Source organism: Solanum verrucosum, unplaced genomic scaffold (genome assembly GCF_900185275.1).
Source record: "Solanum verrucosum unplaced genomic scaffold, falcon-dt-bn FXZP01000229.1, whole genome shotgun sequence".
NCBI classification, from domain to species: domain Eukaryota; kingdom Viridiplantae; phylum Streptophyta; class Magnoliopsida; order Solanales; family Solanaceae; genus Solanum; species Solanum verrucosum.
In genome coordinates this window covers 2,052,094-2,073,402 of record NW_026020011.1, presented here as the reverse complement: position 1 = coordinate 2,073,402, position 21,309 = coordinate 2,052,094, and the positions used below count along the sequence as shown (strand labels likewise).

Here is a 21,309-nt window from a genome sequence, read left to right as displayed (position 1 = left end):
ATATTTTTTTAGTAACAATTAGTATTCTATGTTAATGTCTTTAAAATATAGTGATACTGATTCAATATAAATTAACTAATGTCAATAAATATTTTAGTATTATTTATTAATATACATATTTATTATCGCTAAAAATTATTTTTATTATAACAACAACACCCTCTTTAAAAACGAACGTATGAAAAAGAGTACAAAAATGTAAATTCAGAAACCCAGTGTGATACCTGCAATAATTTACCCAAAAAAACAGTGAAATTAGTTTTGGTTGGGGTGGGGGTGGGGGGGGGGGGGGGGCAGATATGGGGATTCTCTGAAGCTGCAGGAACCTATACTGTGATTTAATAGAATAGTTACATTTCCCAACAACTAAAATGAATGAATAAATCATAAGTGCATCTCCAATCCTACCCTCTATTTTACTCTTCAAATATTGAGTTTTCTATTTTTCCAAACAATCAGTTACATTCTAACGATGCGATATCATATCACGATATGATGTCGTGAGATGAAATCAGCGTTTGAACATGCGATTTTACGCTGATTTCATCTCACGATTTCATATCATGAGAGGTGATATCATATTTTCTAAAAACCATGATATGGAATCACCATGTGATTTCATATCATGATTTGAGATATTTTAATACAATAATTGATCCATGAGTTTATATTTTGTTAAAACAACCCCACATTTATATCTACTAATCATTTGTTTCATATGTAAATAAAATTTATAATGACATCATTACTTTTTAAAATTTATTATTCTCACCAATATAAAATTTATTATCACTTTAAATTTGGTGATATATAAATGATAAAGTAGAAATTCATTTGGTGAATATAAATGAGAACAAAGGGAGTAATACTTTTTTTATTTTTCATAATAAAAAAAAACGTCTTAATCTTATGACTAGGCATAATATTGATAAAAGACAATTTTCATTGGCGGTGCCGCACTTTCTTAATCTTAGTATTTGCAAAATGTTCGTTCACATGATTGAAGGATATCAAGTCCAATTGATTGAGGACTTAGGAAAATTTGATCAATTAGTTATTAATATTTAGTCAAGTGGACTAGTTATAATTTTTTTGATTAAATTTTATTAGAAGTGTTTTTGACTCAAACTTGTGGTAACTTTTTAAAATTTCGTTATTCAATAATATTTAACTATTGATTTTTCTTGTAAATAGTTAGAAGTTAGTGATGTTTGTTAATTTTTATCTTAGTGCATTTAACTTCTAAGTTAATATTTACTCACTAATGTATGTTTTTTTTCTACTTTATAGGTTATTTGTAAGAGTAGTTGAGAGATATGAACATATCAAGTACAATTTATGTTCAATTTTTTTTAATTAAATTAAAGTTAGATGAAACAATTATTTAACTGAAGAACAAATAACTTTGTAACCATTTATTATGCGATTTCATAATTTTTGTTTATTTGATAAGATTGAATAAACAATTGGGGTTATTTTAATAGTTTTATAACTTATGGGATTTTTATGTTTATGAGAAAATATACAACACAAAAATTCCATATCGCATGTCCAAACAAACCTTCAATTTCATCTCATGATTCCATATCATGATATCATATCGCATGGCCAAACGGGCCCTTAAATCTCTATTTTACTCTCTAAAAATGATTTTTTTTCTCTCTCCTTAATATTATATTATTATTTCTACTTCATTTTTATTTTCTTATTTCATAATATAAATCATTTCTTCTTTTTACAAATAATTACCCTATAATCTATATAATCTTCGTGTAATATAAATTTTGTTCTTTTCAAAAATTTCATTAAATATAAAATTATATTTTATTCTAAATTTCTAAATAAAATAAATTACAACAAATATTATGTATAATACATACTAACAAACAATTCAATTAAAAGTGAAATCATTGATGAAATACAATTACATAATAAATAATGTATTATCGTAAAATTTAATTTTAAATTTTACATAAATACTCGACTTTCAAGATTATTACGTTGCTCCCATAATGCTCTATTAATTCATTACGGAGTTCAAAATGAGTAATTTTTTGTCTATATTTTTTTTATGTGTAGCTAAAAATTGTTTAAATTAACAATTTCATCTTGTATCCAATTATTTCGTGTACTAATTTACTTCCCCTATTCCATTTTGAACTATTGCAAAAAGTATTTTCATGCTCATTAAAAAGTGTAGTTTAATAATTTATCACTATAACATAAAAGTAGATTGTTTGAATTATCATGTAGATTTTGTGTATTCTTCATAGTGAAAAATAATTATAATTTTAAATTAAATATTTAAAGTGACAATTTTTTTAATAATTTTTTATAGAAAAATTGTTAATTTGGGATGAAAATAGTACACTTATCAATAGTATGTTTTTTTAGATGTTATATTACTTAGAAAATAATTCAACTATTAAAGACTTAATTAATAGTCTCATATAATATAATAATATTAAAATAAATTGAAATTACATATTTAAAGTGATTTTTTAACAAATAAAATAGAAAATTATTAATTCGGATAAAAATAGTAACTTGTCAATAATATATTTTTAGATGTTATATAGCAAATTAATTACAAATAATAAAAACTTATTATTAATACAATATAAATAATATTAAAATAATCAAAAAGTGAAATAGAGAGGTGAATACTAGTTCTCCAAATTTGGAGAACTGCTATTCACCTCTCTATAAATGGAGGATAGAGAGTAATATGGAGGGGGTTGGAGAGCCCATTCTCTATTTTACTCTCTAAATATAGAGAATAGAGAGTAAAATAGAGGTGGATTGGAGATGGATTAAATGGGTTAGGGAGAGGGACAGTGTCCCCACAACTCGTATGTTTACTTACTTAATTTTATATAAATTATGTGTTTATTTGTGTATATTTAAAAATCTCTCTTGTACGGGAGAGTTCCCCTCCAGGAATCTAAAGGCCCTTAAAACGCAATTTCATATGGTTGTTGGGGTCTCTACTCATTTGCCTTCAATCCTGCCTTTTGAGGAAGAGGCCGCTAAAGGATTAGTGGACACAAATATCAACAAAATCTAAATAGCAAAACATGTTTATGTATTATATCTTTTACTAAACAACACAAACTACAATATTGCACTAAACAATATGCTCCGTATATATATGCTATACTAGTAGTGGTGTTTGTATTATGATTGGTAGCTATGGGAGTTGGAATGACACTAAGGTGTATAATTTGGGTATGAAAAGTATGAGTATCTACGTGTGTATGCTTTTATGATGAAATTTGGGGTGTTATAGTGATGTGGTGATGATTTGGGAGGAAAATTTAAATATATCATTGAACTTAACGAAATGATTTATATATCCCTCGTAAAAAGAGGTGAGAGGGGAAGGAGGCAGACAAGTAATGAAGGTGTTAGATAATACCATTTGACAAAAGTTGAATTAGAAAATGTGTGATTTGTTAGCTAATAAATAAATTGATGTATATTTAAGATCAACTATTAACGATTGATATATTTGAACTAATTTTTTTTCAATGTCATTGACATCTTTGAGTCTTTCCCTATCATATGCCACATAAAAACCTAAAAAAACAGATTGAAGAGAAAAGGTAAGTGGTCATCTCAAGATAGGTTTAGGAAGTAGGGACCAACATTGACAAAAGTATGATTTGTTTGGACTAGTGGTGGCAAATGGGCGCGTTGGGTCAAATTTGGGCGGGTTAAAGATGGATCAACATAAAATGAGTAATAATTCAACCCACCCATATTTGATATGGGTAAAAATCGATTGAGTAAAATACTAGTTTTCCCATATTTACTCATATTTTCATGAGTAAATAGTACTCTACTTGAGAATTCAACATGGAGAAAATATTTTAGTCATTTTTTAGATAAAAAATGTTGAAAATGCTTCATTTAGTTTTATTGTATCATAAAAGTAAAAAAAAATCCTATAACTTTTCAATATAAAATAAATTTATGTAATAACAAGGGGAAAATATTTTTAATTTCAAAGTAAATGAATATTTGCATTATAGGACTAAAACGTGCTTAATGAACTTTAAGCAATGTCAATACTAATACATGATTTGCTTATTTTAGACTATTATTTATTATCTAATATAAAATTAAATAAAAAATATATAATTATAATTAACAAAAGAAATGTACATTTAAAATATATATTTTTGGAGGGCCAAAGACTTCACCTTTTCAATTATAAAGAAAAATAATTAGTTCTATAGAAGAACATAAAAATGAAGAGAAGTTATATTTAGTGATATCATAAATTTTGAGTGAATAAAAGTTAAAAGCTTAACTCATTTGGCTAATTCATATTTTACCCATAGTTACCCATATTTTACTCATATTTTTATGGATTGAATATGGGTATCAACCCATATTTTACCCATGTAAAAAAACACTCACCTAACCCATTAAAATATAGATGGATTGAGCGGGTTATCAAAATATGAGCTTATTTTGCCGGCATTAGTTTGAACTAAGGTCTAACAATAAAGTCAAAGATATGTTAAATAATCACCTTTCCGCTAAGGTTGGTAGAAATTAAATGAGTCACCGTTATTTATCGGCCATTTCTAGTTAATTCGTTTTTAAAATACTTTTTAAAATTAAACTTTCTTATAATCTATCGCTAATTCATAGCTAAATGTTATTTAATATTGAAGTTTTATGGTAAAATTATGTAATTTTATTGGTAGTTAATTCCTTATTTTCTACCAGTAAATATGCCAATTACTCGTTTTCTAGTAGTGAATATACATAAAAATATGTTTCATAGTTCCCTTTCACTCTACTCAAATACTCAATTAAACATCTCTATTATGCTTGTGGAAATTTTAATCAACAAAAAAGAAGCACTTGAGAGTACTAAATAGCACATCTATCCAAATATGTCATGCTGGATGATGTTTTGATTCTTGTTTCCTAAGTATGTCTTCGAGATTCTAACTTTTAACACATACCACCAATATAATTGATTTTTAGTATTTAGATCAATTTGAATGCATTTCAATTAACGAAAAAAAGGTTAAATGTATGCTTGAACTATGATAAATGATATGTATATATCTTCTTCTTTTTTTACTTTAAGATTGTATATATCAGATAAATGTATGCTTGCGCTAGGATAAATGTATGCTTGCGCTAGGATAAATGATATGTATATAACTATTTTTTACTTTAAGATTGTATATATCTTTACTGTCATATTTTTAGAATGTATATAAACTTAAGCCTTAACGGATGAATATGTGGCTCCATCTAAATTATTTAGATGTAGCCAAGTGCCCATCTGTTAGGCTTAAGATTATATACAACCCAAAAGTATAACAATTAGGGTATATATAATCTTAAAATATAACAGAGGTATATACATACCATCGTCATATTTCGAAATATATATTTGTCTTTTTCCTTTAATTAATTTCACGAGGTATTACTTACTATCTTTCAGTACTAGTGCAAGTTTTTTTCTTCTTTTGTCTCCATTTGTTCTTTTTCTTTTGATAACTATGTTTGCTTTCAATTGAATTTGAACCTACGGATATGTTTGGTATGGAGGAAAAATATTTTTTTCAACTTTTCTATGTTTAGTTAGTTAAAATATTTAAAAAATATTTTCTCGAGGAAACAAATTTTAAAAAAATGAGAAATATGACTTTTTTAGTAAAAGTAGAAAAAATAAGTTTCACAAGTGACATTTGATTGACTCTCCAAAATTTAATGTGCCACATAAATTGAAACGAAAAAAAATATGTATTATAAATTTAATTTTCTTTCACACATAAATCTACACACCGCGTCAAAAGTTATGGGTTCAATGGTACCCATACCAATATGGCCAAATATACCTCTACCCGACGCCCATAGCCCCTATCACCACCAACCCACACCCCTACTCCCAGTCTCTCATAGAATTTATCTAGATTATATACCATGCTTTTTGAAGAATATGTTTAACTTACCTATGAAACACCAAAAAAAAACAAGTAAAATATTCACCTATGTGCTTAAAAAAACATTTTCCATGAATATATATATATATATATATATATATATATATATATATTCCTTTACACCGACACACCCCCAAAAAGGCAAAAACTCATAAATTTCAAACTCACTAAGTTACCTCCTTGGGGCCACTTTACAATAAAGGAAAAATTATATAAATACATGATTTAAGGTATCATAATCTCTAAAATTTCCTACAATTTAAAAAATTACAAAAATTTCCTCTCGGATACAGTCCTATCCCCTCGATGTGTATCCCTCCCATTAAGTAATGTATCATTTACAATGTATCAGACATTCAAGGAATGTATCCAAGAGCAATAAAAAATCCCAAAATTTTTGTAATCGAAAAAGCTTTCAGAATAGGATGTAATTAGACTCCAAATCTATGGAATTACAGAAATAAACGTCATATAATTTATAGTAGATTCTCTCATTCACTGTAACTTACCAAGAAAACACAAAGAGGCAGAAACTAGGAGGAATGGAAAATGAAACAAGACAATATTATAATAAAATAAAATAAAAAGGCTCTTTTTGGGACCAAGAAATGAATTAATATTATTTAAAAGTTACAGAAAAAACTATGCTACACTAGATCATATTTTTACCCTAGGGGCATTAAGTGGAACTTGGAAGATCCAAGAAAAATTTCCTAATATTAGATTCAATAAATGAAGAAATACAGGTGACAATTAATTAGGTGGGCTCATACATTATTATTCATCATACTTCACTAACTTCATCTTCACTACATACACCTACATCCACCACCATGCTTTTCTTCTTTGAGCTTAACACTCTGCAGCAATTCCTCCTTGGAGACTGTTCATCAATAAGTAATACACAAAAGTCATTATAAGTAGAAATCAACTCCCATCTAAATATAAAAGAAAGATATGATAAATCTAGACGCTTCAACTTGGTCTCAACTGACAATTAATCACTCCAACTCGTCCCCACTCAGGCTTGTGAACGTCCGTCACATAAATTTTGAAGGTGTCTAGAGGTTCATTTTTAAAAGTTTGGAGTGTTCAACTGATACAATGGAGACGAGTGGTGATGTGCTTATTCAAAGTTGACGTGCTAACTTGCACGCTGTGGTCAAGTTTGAATGTATGTCTATGCTCTCTAGATAAAAGAAGAATATAATACATCTAGACACCTCAATTGACAATTTATCACTCTAACTCGTCCTCGCTCTGTCTTGTGGATACCCAATGTTGACGTGTCACATAATTTTTGGAGGTGTCTAGATGGTTCAAATGACACATTGGAGACGAATTGAGGTGTCTACATGTGCACGCATACTCAAAGTTGATGTGTTTACTTGCCATCAGAGGTCAAGTTTGAATGTATGTGTATGTACTATGCTATAAAAGAAAGGCTCTAACTTTTTGTCATATGTCAATGCCTTAACAATGCTCCTATTGTTTTTGTCCAGCTAGCTAACAAGACACGTTTTTTCGAAAACCAGGATAATATATCGATAGATTTCGACCCTTTACACGAATTTATCTGTTTTTCTTAACCAAATGAAGATATCATCAAAAGAATAGGTTATCTATATGCAAAGTTACTATAAATGCACGATAAGGAGGAACTTACCCTATCCCATAGCTGGGGGTCAGGCTTCTTATAAACCTGAATTCTCTCAACATCAGCAGGATTTGCCATTTTCCATCTACATAGTGGATGAGGAACTCGATGACGAGTATACTGAGTCACAGTTTGATTGTTGTAAGAATCCATTTTAGCACTTGACATGTAAAATACGAAAGATTTTTGACACGGATTACGCATAACAGGCCTTGTGTTAAAAGCATACGCAGTATAATCCGCTCTTCTGTACCAATTTAAGAAAGTCCTCGATGGCATTTCTATTTCACGTGGAGAAAGAACTCCACGAAATATTTGAACTGCAAATCCCCATGACACTGAAATAGTCCAACTGTTAACTTTGTCATAGCAAATGGATTGTTGCATAATACCAGCTGAGTCGAGTTTCATCGGTACTGTGAGCTTCTGTAAAGCCTGCAGTTGAGTAACATTGGGAAAGATTGGCTCCACGACATCAAGATGGTGTAACGACACCAATGGTGTTATTGGATGTGATGCTAGTAGCCCGAATAAGTTCCCGTATACATCATACTGAATTTCAATTCACCAACAACAAATCATAGTCAGATATCAAACAGAGTCCCCTGTTTTCATTTTTGGCCAAATTCAATAAATATCTATATTCACAAGCTATGCTGCTCGGATGATCAAACATAGGTGTGAAAACATTTTTGGAGAGTATGAACAACAAGCTCCCACATTGAAAACTTTGTGTGATAATCATAACACCGATAAAGAAAGACAAAATCAACATAAAATACAAGGAAGCAAAGCAAACGAACCTGATGAAATCCGAGTTCTTTAGTGAGTGGAACCCCCAATTCTGCCATACAAGCCTGCATTCTATCATCAGAACCATAAAGTCCTGGATACCTTTGAATACATCTATCTTGCATTTTATCAATAGCTTTAGCTAAAGGATAACTTATAGCAAATCCACCACCACCATAAGCCATACTATAAGAAAAATAAATATTCTGCAAATGACTTTCACTCAAACTACCAATGTAATAATACTGATTATGATCATATTTATTCAAAATTCTCAACAAATTCTCCGTTACGAAAACAGTATCATCATCACCCATCACAAACCACCGCACATTCTCCTTCCTTAACCTCAATGTCTCCGCTAAAATCCTCGAAATTCGAATAGCAGATCGATGCCCCTGCTTGTTATTATAGGCAAAATGTGAAGTATTAGCTGAAATTCTCAATTCAGGTAGTGATTTACTTTCATTTTTCTCCGTTTTAACGGAATTATCTAACCAAACAACACCCCTCATTTTCTTCTCAGGCTTCCACCATAGCTTAATATATTCTTTCCTTTTGTTCCAAAGCTTAGATGAAGCTGCAATTCCAAATACTACATGCTCTAAATTAGTTTGTTCAACTTCTTTTTCTTGTAAAATTCGGGTTTGTTGATCAATAATTGAAGCATTTGAAGAGATTGTTGAGTTGGATTTTGAATGAATTGGTAAAATAATATTGCTACTGGTGATGAAAATGTCGTTACAAGATGAAGAGGAAAGGTACTTTTGAGTGGTGAAAACATAAATGGTTAATACGAATAGTATTAACCATAACATGAATTTGGGCAAAGGAAAAATCGAAAATGGCGTTATAGAAGAGATTCGCATTTGATGCCAGATGATTTTTTCTGAATCTCTTTCTTTCATGAACATTTTACTCACTTGCAAAAAAAAAAGAAGGCAAAAATGCAGAAAACCCAGAAGAAGAACAGAAGATGTAAGAGGAAAAGTTGTTACCAAATTACAAAATGCTATGGATGTGAAGTGAAGTGAAGACTGTTAATAAGAAAGTATCCCAATAATGTCGGCAAGTTTTTCTACTCGGAATGATTTCATGCGACATTTCAGATATATTTGTTAGATCTGACCAAAGAGATAATATAGCTTGTAATTGCCACATTTGCAATAGAACAGAATTTATTAGCAGTGGTAGAGAAAATGAAGGTGGTTGGTTATGTTTCATTAATACAATGTTTTTGTAATTAGGAAAAAATGTAGTAAAATATTAGCTGTGCAAATTAATTTTTGTACCTATGTGTTACTAAATACATTAAAAAAAAATATACATTTTTTTTTTTTTATGTTAGATGATAAAATTCTGTCTTTATCTTTTTCACAGGAAAGAGTCACTGTTTATTTTTGTGCTTAGATACACAAAAGCTCGTTAGACAAGACACGTAGTTCTGTCATCTGTGTATTGGTTTGGTCCACTGCGTCGGTGATTTGGCTTTATTCATTATTTAACTATTTCTATATAGTATATACCAAAAGGTTCACCTAGTTAATATAGTAAAAAAATACCAATAATATTTATTTGCTCCTTTTTACTAAAAAATATATATTAAGTTAAGAAGTTAATAGAATTCAATACTTATGTATGTATATATAGAAAAATCTTTTTGATATAATTTGTTATATAATCAATACATTTTCTTATATGTAAACTTAGTTTTAAAATTTACACATGAACCGATGTTTTTTTTTGGTTAATTGAAAGGAATTTTTAATTGAAATGGTGTGTATTGGGTGATAAATTCAATAACTAGATCTGTTATAAAAATAATTGTTTGATATCGGGTGTTCGGTATCCACATTGGAATCTGAATTTTGGATTTGCACCACGTAAGATTTCATTCAGAAAAACGCTTCATATCAAGAATATTGGACTCGAACTCGAGACATCTAATGAAGGGAAGAGTAGCCTCATTCACTGCACATGTGATGTATAAGCATTTTTAGTATGTAACTTTGACGTCCAAATATAAAGGCATAATACATAAACAAGTCCCTTAACTTGGCGTCAATGGGTAACTATGACTTTTAACTTTGGGTGTGCACAAATAGGCACTTAAACTAGTATAAAATTGAACAAATAGACACATTCGTCCTACATGAAAATTTTGTATCCTATGTGGCATCCTACATGTATTATGCCATGTAGGATACGTCTGTCTATTTGTTCAATTTTATACAAATTTAAGTGTCTACTTGTGTACACTCAAAGTTGGAGGGCATAATTGTCCATTGAAGCCAAGTTAAAAGTCATGTTTATGTATTATGTCAAATATAAACGGTCCATAAAGGCCTGAAATTGTATAATCAATAATTATGTAATAACTTGCGCTTTTTTTTCTAGAACAATGTTGTACACTTGTACTATTGCAACAAAAGATTTAAGATATCGTTGCAAAATTTCTTTTTAGGAAAAAATATTTGCTGAAAATACATATTTCCTAATAATATACATGATTTCAAAAGGATTGGTATCATGAATATGTTTTGGCAGATTTATTTCTCAAATATTGTCGAATTGCTTCTTCTTTTTTTTCTTTTTAAAATATTTTTTTAGTTAATAAAATAATTATAAATTATTAACAATGTTATAAAAAAAAACATAGATAGAAAAAAAGAATATTTAGGGATACTCCTACAATTTCTCAGAGGACTAAATCCTTTCAATATTTTTGCTAATATTTAGTATACTCCTACAAATTCTCAGACGACTTAAATTTTTCAATATTTTTGCTAATATTTAGTATACTCCTACAAATTCTCAAAGGGCTAAATCCTTTCAATTTTCTTAACAAATATTTAGGATACTCCTATAAATTCTCAACTTTGGAAAACGAGGGAAAGAAAATTTAGTTTAGGAGTAGTGATAACTGATAAACATGCATTAAATTATTTTATGAAGATATAAAAGGGTAAACTACAGTAAGATACGAAAACTGTTCAAGTTTGTTTTTGACACTTAACTAAAAAAAACGTGTCAGTAATATACAAAGTCATGTGAACGAAAATTTTGGGTCAAACCCGCATGAATGTGTGTATACATACATTTGGTCTAGTCAGCATAAAAGTATGTTTCTCAAATTATTTAAGTAATAATTTAGATGTATTTCTCACTCTCCCAATTGTTTAGATATGAAATTTTAAAAAATAATATATGTGTTTTGACACCTAATTCTTAATGATAAATTAGATAAAGTGGTATAAAGAGAGCACTCTATGAGGTATATTATACGCATAATTACTATACATGACTTCAAATATCTCAATTTATAGGATAGATAATTTAACTTTATAAAGTTTATTTACTCTTAATCTCATAATCATACTAACATCTATAATTTATTTTATATCATCAAGTTAATACTAACATTTATAATTTATTTTATATCGTCAAGTTAAACAACATCACATGACAAAAGAGCTAAGCACATCATTTTCTTATCCTTCCTATCTCCTTTCCTAGGTTATTTGTCTTGTCACACTACATAAAAAATTATTGTTAGCGGCAATTAATTAACGGTAATAGATCAATTGCCACTAAATATGTATTTTTAGCGACAATTAGCACTCTTTGCATATGTTCTTAAAGCCTTTAGCGACATTGGATCTAATGATACTTAACTAATGACAATAAAGACTTTAGCACTCTTTATTAATGTGTCTATTTATTGCCGCTAAAAGTTGTTTTTGTTGTAATGTCAGTGATATATATCAAGTAAATTTTTATTTTCCATAATTTTTTAACACACTATACAGTAATTTCTACTATGTGCAGCGCTCTCAACATTGATATATTTAATTCTTCCAGCTTCATAATTAAGTTAATCATTTGAAAAAAAATACATTACAAATTATTCTGCTGAATTTAGGGGAACTTAACATGATAAAAAATTGTCTGCTTGTCATTAGTCTACTTAGTATGATTTAAAGACTTTTAGTGTCCTTAATGTTGATTCGTTGTGCTTAATTATGATTTGTTAGAGCGTAGGTTCCGTAGATTCAACTGAATCTCTTACTTTCGATTTGAACTATTTAGACATATTCTTTGAATATTGTACATTGTCATATACCTATCCTGAAAATAAATAGAGGCAGATCAAGAATATTAAATATGTTCGACCTTTAAAGTCTTATTATTGTATTATTGCACTTTTGGAACTATAGGTTCAAAATTTAATATCCGTTGAAATTTTAATAATTTTTACATAAATGTATATATTCAATGTCAAAATGGTGAGGTTCACCCTATAGCAAACATGTTACATATGAGAATCTTAATAGCTTAGTTGATTGACTATCTGAACTTTCACCTTATTGGCGAGGATTCTATTCCCTTTGCCCTGAAGATTGCAATACATGCTCTAAGTTGTATCCTAATTTTAAAGCAAGGCATAGAACATTATTTACAACATTATTAAGAAAAGCACTAGGTACGTACATTGATTCCTTTTCTCCTTGCTAAGGCATTGCATCTATAAAATTATTTGATCTATCTTGCAACTCTGTTATCTATTAACATGACACTTTCAAGCCAAGTTGGCTGGCAAAGTTTATCGTCCACGCCAGATTTTAGGAATCGCGAAAGCATTCCTCTATTGAAAGCTCATAACGCGAAAAACACCAAGGTACATGAGCAAAAATTCAAGATAAGAAGTATTAGGAGCAGACAGAGGTCCTTGATCGCGTATTGTTCAATGGTCAATCCTGATGTTGTCACAAGCCCATTTTCATCATCCAACACAATTAGAAAGTTGTACTCAAGTATAAACAACAAGGACCTAAACCAACTGGCCCTGCTCATATCAGAAGATTGTTTCTTTGATGATTTTTCATTCCCTCAATCATTTCAAGGGAGAAAGGTTTGCACTTTTTTTTTTGTTTTTGTTGAGAACATGAATTACACTTCTAATCCACGTGGCAAAGTTAGGAATTTTGCAAAAGGTTTCAATTTATATATTTTGTATATTTGGGTTAGCCCTTGAGTGATGGGCTAAAAAAGAAGCCGGAGAAATTACATAATTAGATATACTCTACTATCATATACATATTATTATATATAGTTTAAAAATACTATGTATCATACCACAAATTAAGAGTTTGATATTTTTTAGGAAGATACATCTAGTAGATATATGTATTTTTGCTATCAAATATACTAAAAATAGGGAGAGAGGCGAGCGAGATAGTCATGTATTTCAGATACATGTGAATCACACTAGATACACACTTGATACATGTATCTTTATTTATCTAGGTGTCATTCACATGTATCTGGGATACTAGATACAAAGGAGTGTAGCGAGCGAAATGGGAGGGAGGTGAGCGAAACTTCTTATGTATCCAAGATAGATGCGAATCCACCTGGATACAATGTATCTAGAACAAATTACACCTAATGACCCATGTATCCCAAAATACATATATCTGGACGCACCAAAATCTGATAATTAAGATTCATAATATTGCAAATTAGAGCGTATTTAAGTAATTCGCTCCTAAACTTGTGAGACTTATGTAAGTTTTCTATTATTTATACATATTAAGTGGGCTTTTAACATAATTATAGAGTTTTGGTTAAAGCTATTGAGTTCTGTCGGAACAGTAACTAGAACTATAGCTCCGACTGAACTCTGATGTCCAATTGACCACCCTTCGATCTATGTGGCTCCACCACTGCTTAATTTGATTCTTCAACTCCCTTTTGCAAATTTATGCAGGAGGCTTTAAAATCTCTGGAGCAACTAACCACAAGCTTGGACCAAAACACAGAGTTCAGCATAGACAATATTCATGAAGGTGTTGATCTTACAGCAATAGTATACTGGCATTTAGGTAAACACTACTTTTTAAGTGAGCTAGAATTGCATTTCTTAAAACTTTAAGGACTCATTTCTAAAAGGCATAATATATAATTGTGCCTTCCAACTTTGAATGTGCATAAGTAGACACGTAAATTTGTATAAAATTAAATAAGTAGACATACGTGTCCTACGTAGCTTTATACTAATTGGACGCCACGTAGGATGCATGTGTCTACTTGTTCAACTTTATACAAGTTTATAAAGTTGAAAGGCATAAATGTCAGTTGAGACCAAATTAAAGAGGCACGTTTATGTATTATGCCTGTTATTTAAAAAAGTCCCAAATTGAAAGAGTGTACTTGTTTTTTCAGAGTGGAAGAAGAAAGAAGTACCCTTTAGTAGAGGCTGCAGCTACTATGAATTATCAAGAGATGGAGAAAAACTACTCATTAAGTAAAATATTGATCCTCATTATGCCTCTTATACTTTATAATATAATAATTACACAAGCATAAATTACTAAGCAACATATATTGTATGCAGGAATGCTCAAGTTATTACAGAATCATCAATGAAACCAAAAATTTTGGTATGTCTACCACTACTTTTACTAATTATATCATTTTGCACACTAGGTTCTGAATAGATTATTTGTAACACGTGTCTTTTCCTGTCCTGACCAAAAATAGGCGTTGTACAATATGGTAACTTCAGTATTCGATGAATTCCCTGAAATCGTCTCGAGTATGTCAATTTCTTCTACTTTTGTTTTTCCATATTTTAAAATTAAATAAATTTAAAAATTTTGAATTATTTTTTTTGGTTCCTTGTAGGATTTGTAAAGAATCATCAAGTTGCATATCAAGTGTTACTAAATAGTTACAAGTTTGTTGTGCAACCATTAATAAGTCCAATTTTTGTATGGTACAAAAAGTTTTGGACATTAACAATCACCTTTCTTGGATTTACAACCAAGTTAGTGCAATTCATTATAAAGTATTCAAGACGGTAAGAAGAGAGTTACAATTGTATGATCATTTGCTTAGGGGGTAATTATACCAATTGTATATCAACATGTACAATTTTTTTAATTTTTTTTTTTGTGTGAGTAAAATAAAGTATGTGAAGTTTGTTTTTCTTTCTAAATTAAAGAAAGGGTATGTAAAATTAATCAATCTTGTTTCAGATGGATTTCATTGTTTTCGAATTTTCTAATTGAAGGATTATCAGATTTATACGCCGATGTATGATTAAATACAATTTAGGAAAATTGTAATTCGCATGTACAGTTTCCCCCAATTATTGTTGTTCGCCTTATTTGTATAATTCGTTTGATTTGTATAAATCCAGAATTTTGTATATGCTTACCCTAGTTATTTGTATACGATCTATGAAAAATCATAATAAATTACCCTGTTTTTATATTAGCAAGCGAAATATACAAACAGAGTTCTAAAAAATTATTAAATGTATAAATACAGAATTTGTATATACTTACTCTATTTGTATATTCATAAGCAAAATATACAAATGGGTAGAAATATACAAACCACAGCCTCCATAGCACAAAACTAAAGCTATGAAACGCAATTATCAAAACTATAGCTATAAAGCCTTATTATATCTATTAAGTTTGTCATTTCAAAATATCTCTCTCTATATATATCGTATATATCCTATGTATGTCATATGCACCAATAATATATACGTGGCATATACGTGACATATGTATGGTATATCCAAGTGACAAAATGGCAAACCTAATATAAGAGGGTATAGGACGAGAAAAAGAGAAAGAACAACACATAAATGAAAAATATTGGTGGTAATAATTCTATACACCCTAATAGTTAAAATGCTACTTTACCTCAATATAGTGAATCTATGGATGAAGGTTTCATTTATAAACATTATAAAGTAGAAAACTAAAAAAAAAAAAAAGGTACAGATAATGGTTTGATAAATTGTGAAGTCAACTACTCAATATATTCATTCCTTAAAGTAGACATTGATGTTAAATGAGCAATTCTTCATGCTCTTATTACAAAATTAATCTATCTCTGAATCTCTAGTTCGATACTTTCTGCTATCGAGCTTCTCCCTCTTCATTGCTATTAGATATCGACGTAAGAGATACTGGACCAGGTGCGATAGGAAGAGAATTCTCGATTCCTTCTTCAATAATATTATTAATCCCTTTATATTGAACCACAAAAATCTCAATCCTCCTTAATGCAATCCTCATAGTATCATCATCCATACTAGCAAAACAAACCCTAAACCAACCAGGCTCACAACAATGAAAAGAACAACCTGGTGAAACATTAAGTTTAACATCATTAATAATCATTCTCCATAGTTCAATTTCACTTTCAAATGTATTTTCCTTAAGTAAACTTCTCAAATCCATCCAACAAAAAAGCCCAGCGTTACTCTCCAACGTGTTAATTCCAATATTTTCAAGTCCCTTAGTAAACACCCCATGCCTTTTCTCCAACCTTTCACAACTCTCGACAACGAATTTCTCGATAAACGTATCATCTAACAACATGTTAGATATTAAATACTGCGTTTGCGTCGATACGAGCCCAAAACTCGACATTTTTCTAGCACATTTTGTTACAACATCATTGTACGAGTAAATAATTCCGACTCTAAATCCGGGAAACCCTAAATCCTTCGATAGACTATACACGATGTGTATTAAATCGAGGTTGCATTGAACATTTTCGCTTATTATAACTTCGGAAATACTGATGAATTTGGGCTCGTTGAAGACCGTGGCCGCGTAAATTTCGTCGCATACGAGGTGTATATTTTTATCGTTGATGAACCTTATTGTATCTTTTAATGTTTCCATGTCTAAAATTGTGCCTAATGGATTTGATGGATTGTTTAAAAGTAAGCCTTTTATTGTGATATTGGATTCTTGAGCTTTGTTGTATGCATCTTCTAAGGCTTTTTTTGTGACTTTGAAATTGTTGGAGCTTTCACAAATGATTGGAAAAAGTTGTACACCGGTTCTCCAACTCAAATCTCTATCAAATCTGCAAATTAAATATTTGGAAATACTTTAGTAAGAATTAGAAATATTTGTCAAGAATCTAGTAACAAAACAGTCACTTGATCCAATAATTTGAAGAAAAACAACATAAATTTGGATTAGAGAATGTTGTGAATGGGGAATTTTAGTACATAGCTCAATTTGTTGACTATTTGAACTTTCACCTTGTTGGTGATCGATAGTTCAATTCTCCTCGTAATCCCCCCTCCCCATTTTCCCTTTCCATACCCCTAATTTTTTTCCAAAAAGAATGTTGTCAATATTTTATAAAATTAGAAAAAACAAAAAGTTACCAACCAAATTAGGATGTAGAAAATATTATTTTTTACCATACGATAATTTCCAATATTAATTCGTAGTTTCATACTCCCTCGGTCCCTATGTACTTGTTCATTTTTTACTTGACACACCTATTTAGAAAATAATAATTGATATAGTGAGTTTACTATTTTACCCCTATAAATTGATAGAATTCCAAAATCAATTTACTCATTAAAGAGGTTCGACCTTTTTCAAAAACACTAACTCTCTAAATAAATTGAGGGTATAATAGGTAAAAAAATATTGTCTTTTCTTGATTTGTCAAAAATGACAAATAAAAGGGGACAAATAAAAATTCAAAATTGGACAAGTAAAAAGTAACAGAGGACATGGCTTCTTCACAATATATATGATTTTTGTTATCTTTACTTTATTGTATTTTACTTTTATGGTTGCAAAATTAGGGTTTGAGGTGAATAAATAAACTATAATAGATCTCTATATCATATTAATATATTCATAATTGTTTGACACACACCACCTCAACGATCACGTAAGTTTCTAAGGAGGTTCGATTTTATTTCCCCTATTTCTTTTATTGAATCTTAATATATAAGGTACGGATCAATATCAAATCGCGATTTTAACTATAAGAAAAAGAAAAAAAAATAGTTACCCAGGATAATAGGGAGTAGGAACAAGAAAAGCCTCTCCAGGATCAGCCAAGCAAAAGGCAAGTAATTCATGAGCCCCAGTTGCCCCTCCACTCATTACTATACGTTCTTCATCAAATTTGATTTTGTCTCCTCTCACTTTTGACATGAACCTTGCAACTGCCTGCACATATATATACTTCTTTCGTTAATGGTTATATTTTATGTGTCTTAGTTTGACAGAATACGAAAGTTTAAGAAAATAAGAAAAAGACTTTTCGACTATAAAGGTAATAAAGGTACTCAAATGACATTTGAATGTTGTGGCAATCTAGTACACAAAGCAATCTGTGTTAGTAGGGTTCGGGAAAGGATTGCACCCAACTTATTCTAATGCAAATATTAGTGGTTAATTACTTTCAGTATAGCTTGAATTTTTAACCTATAGATCACACAAATACAATTTTAGTGTTGCTTGCCATGACACACTCCCCCCCCCCCCCCCCCCCCCCCCCCCCCTCTCTCTCTATATATATAACAACCTAAAAAGGAAAATGAGACAAATTGAAACGAAGGGAGTAATAATTCGGTGTTTTAGGTATAAGTTCTTACCCTTCGAAATTCTGGCAAACCATGATAGTCTTGATAAATTGCAATTTCCTTGAATTCTTCACAGCCTCCAGCTGTGCAAATGGAGGATTTTTTATTGTTCACCACCCATTCTTGAATTAAATCAAAGCAAAGCTACAAGAACACAAAATAAAAACAAAAACATAAATTGCAATATCTGACAAACACAAAGGTTTTTTTTCTCAGATAGTTACTCAAGTAATAATACTAATAATTATTCATATGATTAAGTCACTTTCTTTTTTGAAAAAGTTGAACTAAAAATGAAATATAATTTTCTGAGATAATACCTATTAGTTGATCAGTGATAAAAATCAACCCTAACTTTGACACAAACCAAGAGTTTCTTTGGAGCTTGTGGTGGTTTTAATAAGTACTCCATCTGTCTCAATTTATACGACTCATTTTCATTTTTAGTACTTCATCCCAAAAAGAATGACAGCAATTTAATTGTAAAATACTCATTTTACCCTTAATGAAATGATTTGTAGTCACTCAAACATATATCACTTATTTCAGAGTATAAGTTTCAAAACTCTTTCTTTCTTTCTTAAACTCCGTATCAAGTCAAACTAACTCATATAAAATAGAACGGATGGAGTATAGAACAAAGGGAGTGTAGATGGAGAAAATGAACACTAATTAAATGCATATATATGTTGATAATAATATAATTAAAAATATTTTCATGTTGTTACCTGATTTTCTGCAAGACCCATTTGAATAACCCCATTAGGATTTTGTGTTGGATGGAAAGGATCAATTTCATAAGCTTTCCATCCATCAAAATAAGCTGAGTTTTCTCCATGTCCATTATTGGTTGCTACCTTAGAAAGAAGCTCATTATTGATGTTTGAAATGAACCCCATTCACTAATTAATTCTCTTAAAGTTGATCTAATATGTATAATCCCTTAGTAAATAGTTTTTGAATTGTGGAATATTGAATATGTTATAAGTTTTAGTGATGTTCTATTTATAGTTGTTCAAAATCACTTAAATAAAGAAGTTTCCATGAAGTAAAGTACCAAACTATTTTTTTGAGATATTATGGGCGGCTAATTACTAATATTATGTGTTAATACCGCACTACTTATGGACTGGATTATGGCCCCATATCTTTCCCTAATCTTCATTAGTTTAATTTAATCCATACCAAATACAACTACAATTCACTAGTGTATCTATCATATTCCTTTCCGTATTTTTATTTTTCCAGTTTAAAAAATTAAGAGATAATTTATTATTTAATTTCTAATTTACTCTTATTAAATATTAACTATAGTTATTTGCCAAAACATAGAATTTTTTTCTTATTCAAGGATAGTATAGTAAAACTGTCATTCTGTTTGTTGTTCATTGAGGGGAGGGAGATGTACTAAGTCAATATATACTATAGATAAGTAAAATGGACGGAGGAAGTAGTATAATCATTGTCCCTCCATCCAAATTTATGTGGCAGTGTTTGACTAGGCACGAAAAAAGACAGACTTTTGAAAAAGAGATTTTTAAAGTTAATTATTTCTATTTCAAATTACTATAGAAGAATAATATTTTTTTGAATGGACTGTAATAAAAGTTTTTTTTTGTTTCCGTCCGGTATTGTTTAGTATCTGCGGGTAAAACTCTCCTAACAAAGGCAATTCCATATTCTTGGGGGCTCAAATCGAGACCTCTGATTAAAAATAAGGAGTACTTATCACTCCACTATAATCCTTGTCGGTACTATATCATCCTTAATAATTTATTATTAAGTCATTTAAATATTAAAAATAAATATTAATACTTAATAATAAGGGTAAACAAATACTATAAAATAATAAATTATCTCTTAATTTTTTAAACTGAACAAATAAAATGGACATCTATTTTAATTTGGTACTAAACAAATTAAATAAAAATGAACTGAAGGAGTAAATTTACATACGTATTGAATGATCATACTCAAATATAGAAAAGGGAAACTCCACTAATTAATTGATTTTTGTATAGTACTTAAGTAATATACACTAACAACATAAATAGTATTTGTTCTATAAATATGTTCTAACATATTCTAGAAAAATTAATTATTATTTTTCCAATTAATAATTAGGAGCAGAGCTAAAGTATCAACTACGAATTCCGCCTTTTATTCTAACTTAAAAATTTATTAGGCATGCATAAATTATTATCTTAGGCATTATTGGAGTACTTTTTTTGGAGCATAATTTTCTTATTTTCTTTCTTTTTTGGACCATACAAAGAATATTGTGGACTGGGTCTCCCTTAGGTCTACTTAAATTAAATGTGCCGTCGACGTTAACTAATGTCAACACGCTTATCATTAAACAAGAGTACTATTGAATGGAAAAAAAACGCTAAGGGTGTGTTCGGTACGGAGAAAAATGTTTTTCATGGAAAATAAGTAATTTTTTTTTGTGT

The 21,309-nt window shown here is 29.7% G+C and overlaps 4 protein-coding genes across 6 annotated transcripts in view; 1 reads left to right on the top strand and 3 right to left on the bottom strand.

Annotated features, from left to right (window-relative positions):
• LOC125820432 (uncharacterized) overlaps positions 1-21,309 on the bottom strand; it is a 430,223-nt gene that overhangs the window by 268,444 nt on the left and 140,470 nt on the right. The gene's annotated exons all lie outside the window — the stretch shown is intronic.
• Positions 6,573-9,338, bottom strand: LOC125820440 (uncharacterized). Its single transcript, XM_049499877.1, has 3 exons — positions 8,436-9,338; positions 7,642-8,184; positions 6,573-6,858 (listed from the first exon to the last, which is right to left on the bottom strand). The coding sequence occupies exons 1-3, from the start codon at positions 9,336-9,338 to the stop codon at positions 6,760-6,762; spliced, it is 1,545 nt and encodes a 514-aa protein (XP_049355834.1). The 3' UTR covers positions 6,573-6,759.
• Positions 12,995-15,290, top strand: LOC125820456 (uncharacterized). The gene is made up of 6 exons (XM_049499894.1): positions 12,995-13,336; positions 14,195-14,309; positions 14,650-14,731; positions 14,822-14,867; positions 14,968-15,022; positions 15,112-15,290. The coding sequence occupies exons 1-6, from the start codon at positions 12,995-12,997 to the stop codon at positions 15,288-15,290; spliced, it is 819 nt and encodes a 272-aa protein (XP_049355851.1).
• On the bottom strand, positions 16,365-19,755 carry LOC125820311 (1-aminocyclopropane-1-carboxylate synthase-like). Its single transcript, XM_049499751.1, has 4 exons — positions 19,585-19,755; positions 18,869-19,000; positions 18,280-18,440; positions 16,365-17,325 (listed from the first exon to the last, which is right to left on the bottom strand). Exons 1-4 carry the CDS (start codon positions 19,753-19,755, stop codon positions 16,365-16,367), a joined length of 1,425 nt encoding a protein of 474 aa, XP_049355708.1.

What these genes read in the sequence shown, in the direction of transcription:
- LOC125820440 (XM_049499877.1), bottom strand. Translation starts at nt 9,338, where the DNA reads ATGTTCATGAAAGAAAGAGATTCAGAAAAAATCATCTGGCATCAAATG. An exon ending in AAGAACTCGGATTTCATCAG is followed by an intron (nt 8,185 to 8,435) that starts GTTCGTTTGCTT and finishes ATTGAAATTCAG; the next exon opens with TATGATGTATACGGGAACTT. An exon ending in ACCCCCAGCTATGGGATAGG is followed by an intron (nt 6,859 to 7,641) that starts GTAAGTTCCTCC and finishes ATTGATGAACAG; the next exon opens with TCTCCAAGGAGGAATTGCTG.
- LOC125820456 (XM_049499894.1), top strand. Translation starts at nt 12,995, where the DNA reads ATGACACTTTCAAGCCAAGTTGGCTGGCAAAGTTTATCGTCCACGCCA. An exon ending in AATCATTTCAAGGGAGAAAG is followed by an intron (nt 13,337 to 14,194) that starts GTTTGCACTTTT and finishes AAATTTATGCAG; the next exon opens with GAGGCTTTAAAATCTCTGGA. An exon ending in ATTCCCTGAAATCGTCTCGA is followed by an intron (nt 15,023 to 15,111) that starts GTATGTCAATTT and finishes GGTTCCTTGTAG; the next exon opens with GATTTGTAAAGAATCATCAA.
- LOC125820311 (XM_049499751.1), bottom strand. Translation starts at nt 19,755, where the DNA reads ATGGGGTTCATTTCAAACATCAATAATGAGCTTCTTTCTAAGGTAGCA. An exon ending in GTTTGCCAGAATTTCGAAGG is followed by an intron (nt 18,441 to 18,868) that starts GTAAGAACTTAT and finishes ATATATGTGCAG; the next exon opens with GCAGTTGCAAGGTTCATGTC. An exon ending in CCTACTCCCTATTATCCTGG is followed by an intron (nt 17,326 to 18,279) that starts GTAACTATTTTT and finishes TTTAATTTGCAG; the next exon opens with ATTTGATAGAGATTTGAGTT.